The sequence below is a fragment of the Eublepharis macularius genome, chromosome 10, assembly GCF_028583425.1.
Source record: "Eublepharis macularius isolate TG4126 chromosome 10, MPM_Emac_v1.0, whole genome shotgun sequence".
NCBI classification, from domain to species: domain Eukaryota; kingdom Metazoa; phylum Chordata; class Lepidosauria; order Squamata; family Eublepharidae; genus Eublepharis; species Eublepharis macularius.
Window position 1 is genome coordinate 76,537,033 of NC_072799.1, and position 13,974 is coordinate 76,551,006.

The 13,974-nt window shown below is 42.0% G+C and overlaps 1 protein-coding gene across 3 annotated transcripts in view; it reads left to right on the forward strand.

Moving 5' to 3' along the window:
* Positions 1–11,979, forward strand: part of TRAPPC11 (trafficking protein particle complex subunit 11) — a 42,055-nt gene extending 30,076 nt beyond the window's left edge. For all 3 annotated transcript variants that reach the window (XM_054990147.1, XM_054990148.1, XM_054990150.1), the window contains 7 exons: positions 1,900–1,965; positions 2,059–2,215; positions 3,235–3,346; positions 4,950–5,041; positions 6,129–6,262; positions 7,237–7,404; positions 11,835–11,979. In XM_054990147.1, coding sequence (XP_054846122.1) covers positions 1,900–1,965; positions 2,059–2,215; positions 3,235–3,346; positions 4,950–5,041; positions 6,129–6,262; positions 7,237–7,404; positions 11,835–11,879 — 774 coding nt within the window. In that variant the 3' untranslated portion in view covers positions 11,880–11,979. The remainder of the gene's footprint in view (positions 1–1,899; positions 1,966–2,058; positions 2,216–3,234; positions 3,347–4,949; positions 5,042–6,128; positions 6,263–7,236; positions 7,405–11,834) is intronic.
* Positions 11,980–13,974: the final 1,995 nt, after the last annotated feature.

Consider the following 13,974-nt stretch of genomic DNA (forward strand, 5'->3'; position numbering starts at 1 on the left):
ATTACAAAATTAGTGTCACAAACTTAAATAAACTTAATAATACGATTAGACTTTGAGAATCCCTCACCAGGACTTAAAGATAATCAAGGCTTTTTTTCTGGGAAAAGAGTTGGTGGAACTCAGTGGTGAAACTTAAGACCGCACAATGATGTCACTTTGGGTCAGCTGGAACAAGAGGGGAGTTTTTAAAAGTTTTTAAAAGTTTAAATTGCCCTCGGCGAAAATGGTCACATGGCTGGTGGCCCCGCCCCCTGATCGCCAGACAGAGGGGAGTTTAGACTGCCCTCTGGCGCAATCTAATGAAAAAGTCTGACCAATTCCAATAAAGTCAGTTTGTCTTCCAGGTGGAGATGATGAAGGCGGGGTGCCGATAGCAGAGCCCATGACGCTCTACAGGCAGCACCGGCTTGGTTCCGCTGTTTTGTATTAATAACCTCTTCAGGGGCAAAGCGCTTCTACCAAAACAATAAATCAATATTATTCAGTATCCTAGACAAAATGAAGTCTTCAAGTAGTCACCTAGGGCATCCTTCATATATGTCCACCTTCATCATCTCCACCTGGAAGATAAAACTGTCTATTGGAATTGGTCGGACTTTTTCATTTTTCACTGGAAACTTACCTGTCAGATGTTTTCCTTATTGTGACTTTTTTGTGATTTATAGTTGTTCTCCACTGGAAGCTTACCTGTTGGATGTCTTCCTGTATGTGACTTCTCTGTGATTTACTGCATTATCCAGTGTTGTTGCTTATGTATGTTTTTCATTCTGTTTGATTTCTTTGACTTATTTATTCTGCTGGGAGTTATATTCTCCAATATGCTGCTCTGATTTTGCTATTTTGTTTTGTCATTACCCCACTCACGTCACATGTATTCTCTCTTGTTGGCTGTGCTTTTCCATTGCAAGGGTCTGATTGGAAGGGATTGATGCCATTTCCAGGATATCAGTACGGTCAAAGAAAAACATGTGTTCATGTTGCATGGCTAGCGAGCATCAGATCTTGAAAAAAAAGTAATTTTTTTTCCAGGGAGGATTTTCCATTATCCTCAAGCGTCTTAGATTTATGTTACCATTCTGGAGAATCAAGGTTATGATTTGAAACAGCGATGTATATCTTCAGCTCAGGAATTTAGTTTTGTACACCCCTAGTGGTGAAGTGAGTTCACCTGGAGGAGTCACGAGTTGTACAGCTCTGACAGACTGCTTACAGAGTGGGACGTTGATGCTGAAATACCTGAGCGTTCCAAGCTGGGCCAGTGGAACAAAGAAACTGTCAATTATTTATTTGTTTTCTTCATTGATACCCCGCCTTCCTCCCCAGTGGAGAGCCAAAGTGGCACAGTCTGTTCTCCTGTTCTCCATTTGACCCTCCTATCAACCCAGTGAGATAGGTTAGGCTGGCAGGATTTGAGTCCCGTGGCACCTTAGAGAACAGCAGGATTTTCAGGGCATGAGCATGTGAGAGCCAGAGCTTCTAGAGATACGAGGTTAGACTGGGTGTGTGTGTGGCTGGCCCAAGGCCACCCAGCAAGTTTCCATGGCAGATAGAGGATTCGAACTTGGGTCTTTCAAATCCTAGTCTAGCACTCTAATCAGTACACCACATAGGGTTTATAGTCATTCTCTGTGATGAGAAAGGAAATTTATTTTGTGAAATGGAGTAGATTGAACAGCAGTTTTGATAGCAGGTAACCTGGAGACTATTTCTACTCTGATAAGAGAGTTTAAATGAAAAAGAGGTAATTGAGCATGTATCTGTGAGACTTGTTGACTTGTCGTCATCATCCATGTGACCTTTTGGAAGAGGGAGGAGTTGTGGAAGATGGTTTTTTTTTAATACTTAATATTGGGCTATAAAACAAAGACTGGAACATAAATTTTATTCTTCTCTGTGCAGGATGAAACTGTTACCATAGAGACTGTGTTTCCATTTGACGTAGCCGTTAAATTTGTCTCTTCTAAGGTATGTATGGGATGAAACCTGCTCGCAGATGTAGTTTGAAAAGTCAGTATCAAACTAAAATAATAACCTATCCATTGTTTCTCTTCCTGGTAGTTTGAGCATTTAGATAAAGTCTTTGCAGACATACCATTTTTATTGATGACTGACATCCTCAGTGCTTCGCCTTGGGCCCTTACAATTGTAACCAGCCAACTGCAGCTTTCTCCTTCTATGATGCCAGTAGACCAGCTAGAATCCTATGTAGAGAATGGTGAGAAGCTAATTGCATATTCATAAAGAATTCACTTTTGGGGTGGCATTGGGAAGAAACCTTTTCGATTAAGGCTTTCTGCAAGGCAAAGCTAATCCTATTTTAATTTGATGATTTAAATGAATAACTTGGATGGTTGGAATATACAACTTTTTTCAAAACAGAATTGCAGATAGGAAAGTTAAGCCAGTTTCCTTATGAGGGATTGGTCCTACATGTCCCTCTGCCATTAAGTCAACCTGCTGCACAGTGAATGCATGTGTTTCTGTAATGTTTGTTCTAGCCTCTGTGTAGGCTGGGATAGGCTTAGCAGATCCTGTGTCTATGCAGTAATTGCACTTGACCTTGGAGATCCTAACTAGTCTATAATTCTGAAATGAGATGAGCACTCAGTGGGTGCCTGTGTACCTTTTCTGGCGTGCAGGTGAGTTGGTCTCCTCTGTGTTTTTGTAGGGGAAGGAGTAATGCTGGAGGGAAAATTCTGTACACATACATGTACTCTAGTTTTCAAATAATATTTAGTGTAGAGATCTGCACCCTTTTATACTTAAAGAGCCAAGGTACATCAAAATTCCGAGCAAGAGATCAACAAAGAGCCAGTACATTTTGCATCACTAACATGCAGCTTAACAGTATTTCGCATTTTGACAGCCCAGACACTAGTTGTTGCAAGTCCTTTAATAAGAAGGCACACTCTAAAAAGCCATGTTGGGTTCCACACAATGGCTTGGATCCAGCAATGCACAAGTGGAAACATAAATGGACATGGCACAATTCTGCTTGCACTAGAAGTTATGCAGCGCCTAGCACTTTTCTCCCTTTATAGTGGGGATACAATAAGCCTGACTTAATACAAGCAGCTACCACGGCCTTTTTCTTGTGTTTCTGCTGGTGTGAGAGTTCTAGCACAAGCAGAAATTTTGCTCTGGACCCAACCCAGCGGGTATGTATGAAATAGATTTTGCATATGTGCGCTGAGCAAATTGTTCAACTTTTGACTGAACTGACATTTCCTTTAGTTGTTTTACAGACTGGTGAGAGTGCTAGTGAATGTTTCTGCCTTTGTTGTCCATCAGCCATTAGTGGACAAAGTGGAGTGGCAACTGGAAGTTATGCAATCTCGTGGAAGAGGTAAATATCCTCTGGTGTGGCCCTGGAATTTTTCTCATTGAGCTATACAGAAGCATCCTAGAATTCACCTCTGTATGTATCATTTACCCACAGCAAGAAAGGCATGGCTATGCAGTCTTATATTTTCAGCCAGATCTCCTGCACCCTTCAAATAGCCTTTTTTCCCAATCCCGTAAACACCCCAATCAGGTGTTATCATCTTTTGCTATCACCTCAATAATCGCATATTGTTACGTAGCTTCTAAATGTTTGGACAAGGCAGATAAGGGTTTTTTTGCCAAATTGCATAAGTATACTAGACCAAGGAATATGTGCAACTGCTTTTTCTTTCCTAGAGGAACCTACAATGCACTTTGAAAAAAGAGGGCCTTAGTAGAAGACAATATGAATCATTTCAGTAATGTAGATCACATACTACTGAAGAGTAGGCTTGCCAGTGGAGTTTTGGCTTGATTTTGACATTTCACCTGGTAGAATCCACAGTGCGTAATTATTTGGATGAGGAAGACCTGTTAAATTCTTCAGTAGATCCTGCGCCTGAGAGGTCACCTTAACCTAGAAGGAATATTTGGGTCTGCACAATATGGTTTAGAACCTCCCTGTCATCCCAGCCTTCGCAGTCAGGTATAGAAGTGGGGAGTTTGTGAGCCAAAACAGACGAGATGCCTGACACGTGGAGGACACACATCAGTTTCCTGCGACGTTCCACGGGAAATGTAGTGAAAAAGAACCTCTGCCAGGGAGAAGATGAAGAGAATCCCTCTTCTCCCTGGCAGAGGTTCTTTCTCTCGGCATCTTGTCTACTCCACTCAGCTTCCTCTTGCTGCCGCCGGCTCCCCTTGCTCCCCTAAAAGCACTTCTCAGCTAGAGGGAGCTGAGTGTGCGGGCAGCGGTGAGAGGGAGCTGATTGCGGGCAGCGGTGAGAGGGAGCTGACTACCGGTGGCAGTCAGAAGGAGCTGGCAGCGGCAATAGGCTCCTTGTTCTTCTGGCTACCACCAGCACGCTCAACTCCCTCTGGCTGCCGAGTGCATTTAGGGGAGCAAGAGGAGCTTGCTGGCAGGAGCAAGAGGGACAAGGAGCTGATGAGCACTGCCAGTTCCCTCTGACCGCTGCCAACGCAGTCGTCTCCCTCTTGCCACCGCCCACATGCTCGGTTTGCTCTGGCTGCAGAGTGCTTTTAGGAGAGCTGGCAGCAGCGAGAGGAGATTTTTCCTTGAAATGAATGCTTTTTCCATGGATTTTGAATATTAAAATATTACAGCTGTAGGCTTCTACACAGCTAAGAATACAATCCGAATGGAGTAGAAAAAGCTATTTTGAAATATTAAAGAAGCTGAAGAACCAGAAAGGGCAATGTTCCCTGACCAACTCCTCCTCTCCCCTGGTTATTTTTGTGTCCTTGATCACTTTTAGATTAAATGTTATAATCAGTTACAGGGTTTTCTGCCCAATCCTGGCTTGTCCTTTAGGCCTGCATCTGTGTGTTTTTCCGTCTCACACGTTTCACCTAACATGCTTGTTTCCATTTGAACTGTGAAAACTAGTTTGCTGTTTTCCTTATGGCTGATACTTAGATTTTTAATACTTAATTTTTTTTTAAAGGAGCTCAGCTGTAAAGAGCATACCTGTTGTTAGGACTGTGATCACACTCCCTCATGTGATTGTGGAAAGCATCCCACTCCATGTAAACGCAGGTAATGTAAACGTATATGTTACTTTCCCTCTGTTTATGAAATTGAGCCCCTGAACATTCCCTGCAGTGCTACATTTTTATTCTGGGGAGACCTCATGAATGCTTTCTTTGATTGGCACAGCTCAGGGACAAAGCATTCTCCCTTGGCCTCCCCCTTTTCCAGGTCTCTCCCATTAGGCTCTAAGACCTCTGAAGTACTCTTGTAAGTCATTGCCATGTCTCAAAAGTAATCTACTACTACTCCACAAGTTGCACTCCTCTTTGGTGGATGATTCCCCCCTTCTGCTATATTCCCACCATGTCTAACATTTCCATCTGAGGCTCTTGGAAGTCACCCCTTACTACTTGAAGCCAAAATGGCCGCCCAAGGCGTCTACAATTCCCACACTGTTCCAGGGGTCCCTTCAGAAGCAACTGTTTGAGTCGTGTGTGGAGAGCTGTGGCACATAGGGTGGAGATGTGAAAAAGTAGAACTCACAAATCTTAGGACCCCGTTGTTTGGGATTCATACAGTACTGCTTCCAGTACTGTTAATTGTTGTGAGGTACTGGATTTTACATTTTTAGGAGGGGTGTGTGTGTAGGCCAGTTAATGTTGATGATACCACAGTGGCTTGTGGGTAGATCAGCCTGGCTCCTGACTTCCATTGATTTGTCACAGAAATGAAGTGTCTTAAATGCCTTTTACATTTATAAAAACAAAATGCTGAGTTTTAGCTATCTGGGTTCCATTTTCTCTAATCCAGGCTGTGATGCTTTTTTTTTAACTTACTGCTAATAGGCGACACATGAATGACAGGTGGAATTTGCCTGGCAGCACTTCAGCTCTTTGTTGGAGGAAAGAACTGATCTGTCTTTTTCTTCAGCCCCCCTTTACATCATGGTTTTTGAATGGTCATTGGTCATTCCTGCTTTGATTTCCCCGCCCCCGCCCCCAGACATTTAAAAAACAAGCAAGCTATTTACTTGGTCTGTGAGGCATGTAATCATCAGTGGTGTTAATATATCCTTGCTAACTTGAGATAGAAACAGTTAATGTCTGTTGCTGAAACAGAAGTGTGAACTGTGTGCTTGCTTTCTTTTCCAAAGATCTACCTCCATTTGGTCGAGTCAGAGAATCTTTACCTGTGAAATATAACCTGCAGAATAAGACTAATATAGTTCAGGACTTGGAAGTGTCAGTGGAACCCAGCGACGCCTTCATGTTTTCTGGTCTTAAGCAGGTATGGGCTGTGATTTGGTTAACGTAGAAGACTGAGAGGCTATGTTAAGAGTTTTTCAGATATCATCACCGGTGTGTTTGGTCAAGTGACACTATAAGAGGAATTATGCAGCTAGTTGAAGTGTCACAACAAATCTGTGTCTGCTTTCCCTGTGAAACAAAGGCTATGGAAAATGGCAAGAAATTCTCGCTGTTGGGGATCCATATTGTCTTTTTAAAAAACACATTAAAGCAACATAACTGGTAATTGCCATGGGTAAATTGAGTTTAAGATTCTGGTTCACGATCCTTCGGTTACTTGTGTCTGTAGGGGTGAAGGAACTTGAATCCTCCAACCTATTTTTCGAACACACGGCATGAACCTAGCTGTACTTTTGTGGGTTGCGAAAAGAGTTTTTGAGCATTGCCATAGTGAGCATGTACGATTTACTTACACCAGATTAAAAAGCTAGAGAATCAAATTTGCAACTGGTTTGTGAAAAGACCAGCTATAGATAAATTGTGTAATATTAAACATCTTGTATTAATGTGTGCATCAGCCCCAAATATCCAAGCACCTCAAGAGAACTCAACATTTGGTTGCTCCTAATTAATTTGAGATGTGTGTAGGAGGGGGAGATGCCCAGAAAACCAAAAAATTACCTGTGAGCAAAAAGCAGTTTGAGTTTTGCATAGGAGGCTGTTAATTTTTATTAATTCTTTAGTAAATCCCTGGATACGTGTTAGCCTTTCTAATTTACTGTTTCTTTCTAGTTATAAGGTTGATATTTCAGGGACAATATTGAATAGAAGGGGAGGAGAGGTTGAGGAATTGTGAATGTAAATTAAGACTCTTGCATAACAATAACACTCCAAACTTGTTTTCAGTATGCTTATACTAATATGTTTATAAAACGAAATGGTCTTTCTGGATTGTGTTCTGAATTCAAGATAAGGAAGGAACTCCAATCAAAACCCTTGTACTTTTTTTTTTAGATAAGGTTGCGAATTCTCCCTGGCACTGAACAAGAAGTGTTGTACAATTTCTATCCTCTCATGGCTGGTTACCAGCAGTTACCATCGCTCAACATCAATCTGCTAAGGTTTCCACACTTCACAAACCAGCTGCTTAGACGATTTATACCAACACACATTTTTGTAAAGGTAAAAGCATAATAATGACCTCAAGACCACTGAAAGCTTTTCTTGCTGTGCTTCAATCTTAAGAGACCGAAAATGTTTGGATAGTCAGCCTGCCTTAGATTCTTAAAAGGCAGGGCAACAGGTAATTGAGAGTTACGAAGTTGAAACCTACGATTTGCTTTAAGCTCAGTTGGATGAAGATTTTGTTGGCTGCATCAGGAGTTTTATAAAATTGGGTTTCTAAGAAAACACTTTGTATAAAGGGCAGCTGATGTTACTTAACTGGAAGACCCAACATCCATTCAGGCTTGTACAGTGCTCAATCTTCCACCTGTATCTGGAGGTCCAAAATAAAGCCAAGGCAAGCAGCAGCTGCCATTCCACATCATACTTTTCAGTGATGGAGCTAGAGTAATGGATTAGGATCTGAGAGACCCAGGTATGAATCCCCACTTTGACATGGAAGTTTGCTGGGTGACCGTGGGCCAGTCACAGCCTAACCTACCTCACAGGGCTGTTGTGGATAAAATGGAGGAGAGAAGAATGATGGGAACCACTTTATGTTCCGATTGGGGATAAAGGCAAGGTATAAATTTAAGTAAAAATGAAAAAAAAATCATTTGCAATAAACAACAATCCACAAAATGCAGATTTAAAAACAATACCAGTAAAAGACAATGCACGATTTAAAATGCAGCCAAATCTGCCGAAACAATTTATTCTCCTAAATGTGCTGTGGAATAAAACCGTCTTACACACCTTCCTGAATGTAGCAGAGGAAGGCATGTCCCCACCCACCCCGGCCGGCCTTTCCAGAGGAATAGACCTATCACAGAGAGAGCCTGTGACCTAACTGTCACTAAATATATAAACTACATAGTATACATTTAAGGGAAAAAACCTGAATGTGTCAAAACGTTGACACACACCTGTTTTAGCACACCCAAAGAACAGCGCATGATATTCCATAGACATGGTTATCAACTCAAATTTTCAGCAGAATTCAATTATCTTCTCTGGAGGTTATTGGCCGCTTCATATTCACTGTTACTTTTTGTGGCATTGCTTGCCTTAATTCCATATCAAGTTGGTGATTACCAGGGCTTTTTTTCAGCTGGAATGCGGTGGAGCAGAGTTCCAGAACCTCTTGAAAATGGTCACATGGCTGGTGGCCCCGCCCCCTGATCTCCAGACAGAGGGGAGTTTAGATTGCAATCTCAACTCCCCTCTGTCTGGAGATCAGGGGGCGGGGCCACCAGCCATGTGACCATTTTCTCTGAGGGCAACCCACTGAGTTCCACCACCTCTTTCCCCAGAAAAAAAGCCCTGGTGATTACAATGTCCTTTCAATCACATGAGAAGGGAAACACATGCATAAGTTTTGATTTGACCTGCATAGCCAATCAGGTGAATTCGTACTTAGATTTTTAAAATTTGGATTAATATATGTTTGTCATTTTAATCCTGTCCCCCAGTTACAAATCGATATGCATGTACTTTCTCACACAATTCCTAGGGATAATCACCTAAAAAGCATTCATTGCACTTTGAAATTGTCAAGCCTTTCTAATACTATATTGGGAAAGACATCCATTCATTGTTGTTTTATGAAACAATGTTTAGAAATGGACTTTTTTTCCATGGAAAAATAAAGCACTGGGAAATTTCCCAGTCTCTATCTCTGCTGCCAGGTTACAGCTACCAGGTTACATCTTCCTAGGTTATGAATCATTATATAAAATATCATTAAAGATACCGTTAAAGTTAAATCTCATTTGGAAAGAATTGGAATTATTCCCTGACATGGAATACAGAAGTCTGGTTGCCTGTTTGGTATGAGCTTGACTTTTTTCTAATAATGGAATTAGTGAATGAATATCTTCTCCCCCTGCCCCCAATTTTATGACAAGAAAGTGATTCCCTTTCATTTAAGCCTTCATGCTTATTATGCTGGTATTACTGTGGTGTAGGAAGGGGCATGTCTGTGGCCTAGGAAGAGATCTGTCCGGGCAGAGTTAATTAAGTCCTTGAAAAATGTGATGCTTCTTTTGTGAACTCCATAGTAAAAGCCAAACTAATCCTCCGTTTATAGCAAACAGACATTGTGTTGTACTTAATTGCAGCGCAGCCAAAAGGGATGGGTGTTGCCCATAAACATTTGACAATCAATACAACTTTTATTTAGTTGGTTAGCAATACTTGTTGCCAGGGAGAGACATAATCCTGCTGCCGGGGAGGGGGGAGCTATGAGCATACCTAGTGCTTAAGTCCTAATCTCTCTGTGGATATACTCAGAATAAACTTTACAGAACCAAAAACCCCAGCCCCTTTCTTCTAGGATCCCATTTCATTTATTCTTTGGCTTCTAAGGAAATGAAGTTGAGAGAATTGGAAATGGACTGTGCCAGACCAGATAGCTCGTAACACTTAATGTTCCTTTAGCGCTGATATAGTGTCTGTGCACTTAGCACATTATTTATTTACATTATTTATAGTCCACCTTTCTCACTTAGACTCAAGGCATATTACACAGAGTAAGTCAATATGATCAACAAGATGGGTTTGGATAGCAGAAATCTGCAAACAAGCAATAGTCTGAAACAAAGCTGAAAACAAAGCATAATTGTTCAAAATGACATGTTAAACAAAGCAAAAATTACGTAGTAGGAGCGTACTTACAGCAACAGACAGTATGTACGATAAACAGTAATATAGTTCACGTTCCCTATCCCTTTATCAAAGCATTACGATACAGCCCTATTACCTATGTGTAAAAAGTCGTCCTATTCTTTTTGCCTGGAGCTCCATATATCCTTCATTTCAGTTTGTTTAGAGAATGACAAACTCCTGCCAGGTTACCTTGGTTTCCACCTCAGTGTTATTTGAGGATAAGTAATCAAAAAACTTATTTTATTCAAGCTAGAGCCCAGGTTCTCATAGAACTCAGTAAACAGAAGTGTATCTAGTGATGTTGTCAGGATAACTGTGGGGTCTTAAGTGTAACCTCCTCTTTTTCTCTCCTTGCTGAGGATTGTGATGGGAAAATTGCTACAGCTGTCCTTCTATTCCTGGACCAACCGCCAGTGCATTCTGGGAGATTTAGAGCCCAGAATGCCTGATAGGAAATGGATCCAGAAGAGTTAGCCGTGTTAGTCTGTAGTAGCAAAATAGTAGAGTCCAGCAGCACCTTAAAGACCAACCAACTTTATTGTAGCATAAGTTTTCAAGAATCACAGTTCTCTTCGTCAGATGAGTTCTTTTCATCAGATGCGCAGGTCTCTTCATCAGATGGTTTACCCGAAGTAGGAAAATGATTTGTAATAACCCGAAGCGGCAAGCTGCTTCAGATTCAGGTATTTAAATCGCTTCAGTGTGCTCTGTAAAGCTTCGGAGCATACTGAAGTGAGAAGGGAAGCTGTCTCCCAGCCCACCCCCAGCCCACCCCACTTAGCCCCCCTGTCCCCCACCCCCTAACCCCCAACCCGACATACCTGTCTAAGGAAGGCTGCTCCCTCTGCTGCAGTTGGGAAAGGCCAGGTAAGTGGGGTTGTGGGAGGGAGCCCTTTAAAAAGGCCCCAAAGCTTCCTGAAGCGACCCAAATTGCTTCAGGAAGCCTTGATTTGTGGTTTCCAAATTGGGGCCAGCATGCTGGCCCCAATTTGGGAAACCCAAATCTTTACAGATCAGGTCTGATTCAGGCATTTTTTCCAAATCAGAAACCCGGAGCGCACACCCCTAATCGCTAATGGAAACTGCAATTGCCAGAATGTATCGAGGAGCAAGGAAAAGAAGCCAAGGGGTAAAGATGGAGAGATGACATTGCAACAGTGTTCTTTCTTCATGGCTGCCTATCAACAAGGCAGATTAAGTGGGAGGGGAGAGATGGGGCAGAGTTCTCTGGCTGGGAAGCTTGGCTCCCGTTCCAAGCTAGTGAAGCTTCAGTGTGAGCCCATGAACTTTGTCGGAATCTCTAATTCTGTTGTAGCCCAAAGAATAACATAAACTTTGCCATTTTCTACTTACATTTCCACCAACAAGTGGAATTAACCTTATTAGCCTGAACTGCTACTCCCTTGTCTCCCAACCCCAAGAATGTTTGCTTATAATTGATTGAGAGTGATGAGGATTAATAATAATTAAGTGCTATCAAGTAGCAGCCAACTTATGGTGACCCCGCATGGGGTTTTCAGGAAGGCATTGCCTTCCTCTGCATAGCAGCCCTGGTCTTCCTTGGTGATCTCCCATCCAAGTACTAACCATGGCTGACCTAGCTAAACTTCCACTTGAGCCTAATCTGGGCTAATGAGGCTGCTGTGGTGGGGATTTCTTCCAATTACTTGTCTTACAAAGAGTGAACATCAGACTGCACTGGGTTTTCAAATAGAGGCTGGGTAAAATACTCAAATACATGACATTATTTAAACCCAAATTGTTATTTTTCCTTTCTAAAGCCACAAGGCCGCCAAGCAGATGATGCTTCTATTGCTGCTGCATAACTGAGGATCCACACGCTTAAGGGAAACCGAATTTTGCAAAGAATATATGGAACTCTTCTTTTTCAATTCTAGCTTTGCTCAAGTTATAATGCCCCCGCCCCCGGCCCAAATATACTTTTAGGTTGGAAACAACTGTCAGAGAACTAATGGATTAACCAGGTCTTAATCTTGATGCTAATAAATATTCGGGAAAGAGGTATGTGCTTTATTTAACTAGATTAAGTGGGGATTTGCCTTTCATCATAGTTAAATGGAAGTGTTATTTATTATGTGTATAGAATATTTTGGCAATATGGATTATGTTAACTTGGCCAAAAAGAAGAAATCTCATTGGGTGCATTCATGTTGTCCTTTTGTTGTTGTAGTGGGGAGATGTTCGTAAATTTTATAGCATCGAAATTACGATTTCTTCTAAAACCTCATTTTTGCCACCTTTTATTCCATGGCCGTTTCCACACTACTTACCTTCATCCGGAACGCCACGGAACGTCGCGAAAAAAACACAGAAGATATCGTTTTCTCGTGCGAGTTTTGTGTGATGTCGCGCAAAACTTGCGTGAGAAGACGCTATCTTCCGCGGGTTTTTTGCAGTGTTCCGCAGCATTCCGGATGAAGGTAAGTAGTGTGGAAACAGCCCATGTAAAGAGCAGGATACAGTCAAATCCCTATTGGCTTTGAGTAACCCCAGCGCATTCCAGCTTTGAATGAAGAAATGTAATTAACGAAATATCTGATGTTTCTTGAGGAGTTATTGGCTAACTAGTATCACTGTGCTAGTTATTGTGAAGCTGTTGCTGAGGGAGTCTCCTCTGCCCTACTGTAGGGAGAGGTAAAGATCCTGGCAAGTGGGGTCATCCCATAGCAACAATGAGTTGCTTTATAACTGTACCGCCCTAGGGGCAAATCTAGGCTTGTTTGGGCTCACCACAGTTCTTCATAGATGTGTTACTGAACTGCTGAATTGATAATGCTTGGATGGCACAGGTTGTGTTGTCAAAGAGGCACAGGTTGTGTTGTCAAGGAGCCATGTGTCTAAGAACTGCAGGCTCTCCCTTGCACAACTTAAAAATCCCTGTTGACGTTGGACTCTGTTAGATTCCTCTCCTACAGAACGAATAGACCTTTGAGATAAGCGCATGTGTGAAACTGCGTATTTGCAATTTAGCAGTTCAGAACAAGTCAGTGACTGGCTCCAATAATATGTAAGCTGTAGTTATGAACTTTAAATGGAAAAAATCGGGGGGGGGGCGGGGGTGGAGATGCCACTTACCTTACAGTATCATTTGCTCTTAAACAAAGATGGTTGGATTTGGGTTTTTTAAAAAAGTTTATCAGGGTAACTCTGCATCAAGAATATAAAGGTTAAATGAGAGAAATTAATCCTATCAATGTTCATGTGACCTGGTCTTTAGGAAACCTGCAATAAATCATGTAAATAAAAGCTGTCTTGTGAGATTTTTTAAAAATAAAATTTCATATTCCTAATTTCATGAGGTGTCTCTTTTTGGGTCTGAAAGAGTGCTAGAGCAGGAGTACCTTAGTGGCCTGTGACCCATGAGCAAGATATGCATCTGGTTCAGATCTCTTCTCAGTTGGGAGCTCCAGATAGCCAAAGGCAAGCAAGTATTCTCTCGGCTGCCCCCTCTTCCTCAGCAATATGGGGATCAATGGGTTTACCTTACATGGCTTTTGTGAGGATTGTTGAGATGATGTATGGAAAGCACTTTCAAGTGCTGTTAATATTAATCTATAGTTGGTCAGTCTTTGATCTGAATCCGTTCATATATCGGTGACATAGTCACCCATTACTTAAAAAGTTTAATATACTTTGAAATAGCTTAAATGCAGGGATCCCCAACACAGCTTGTGGGCACAAGGATACCCATGAGATGAACACCTTTTTTGGGTGCCCACTGAAGCTTTTGTAGAAGTGGATGTGGCCAGATGGGGCTTGTACAGAGTGCGGCTTATTCTGCTCCAACGCCTGCAGTAGAAGGATCTTACTTGCCTGAAGTGAGCCACCCTGGCCAGGACCTTACAAATGAACCACCTTCCCACCTATTCATCCTGGCGGAAGGAGAGAAAGAAAAGCCCC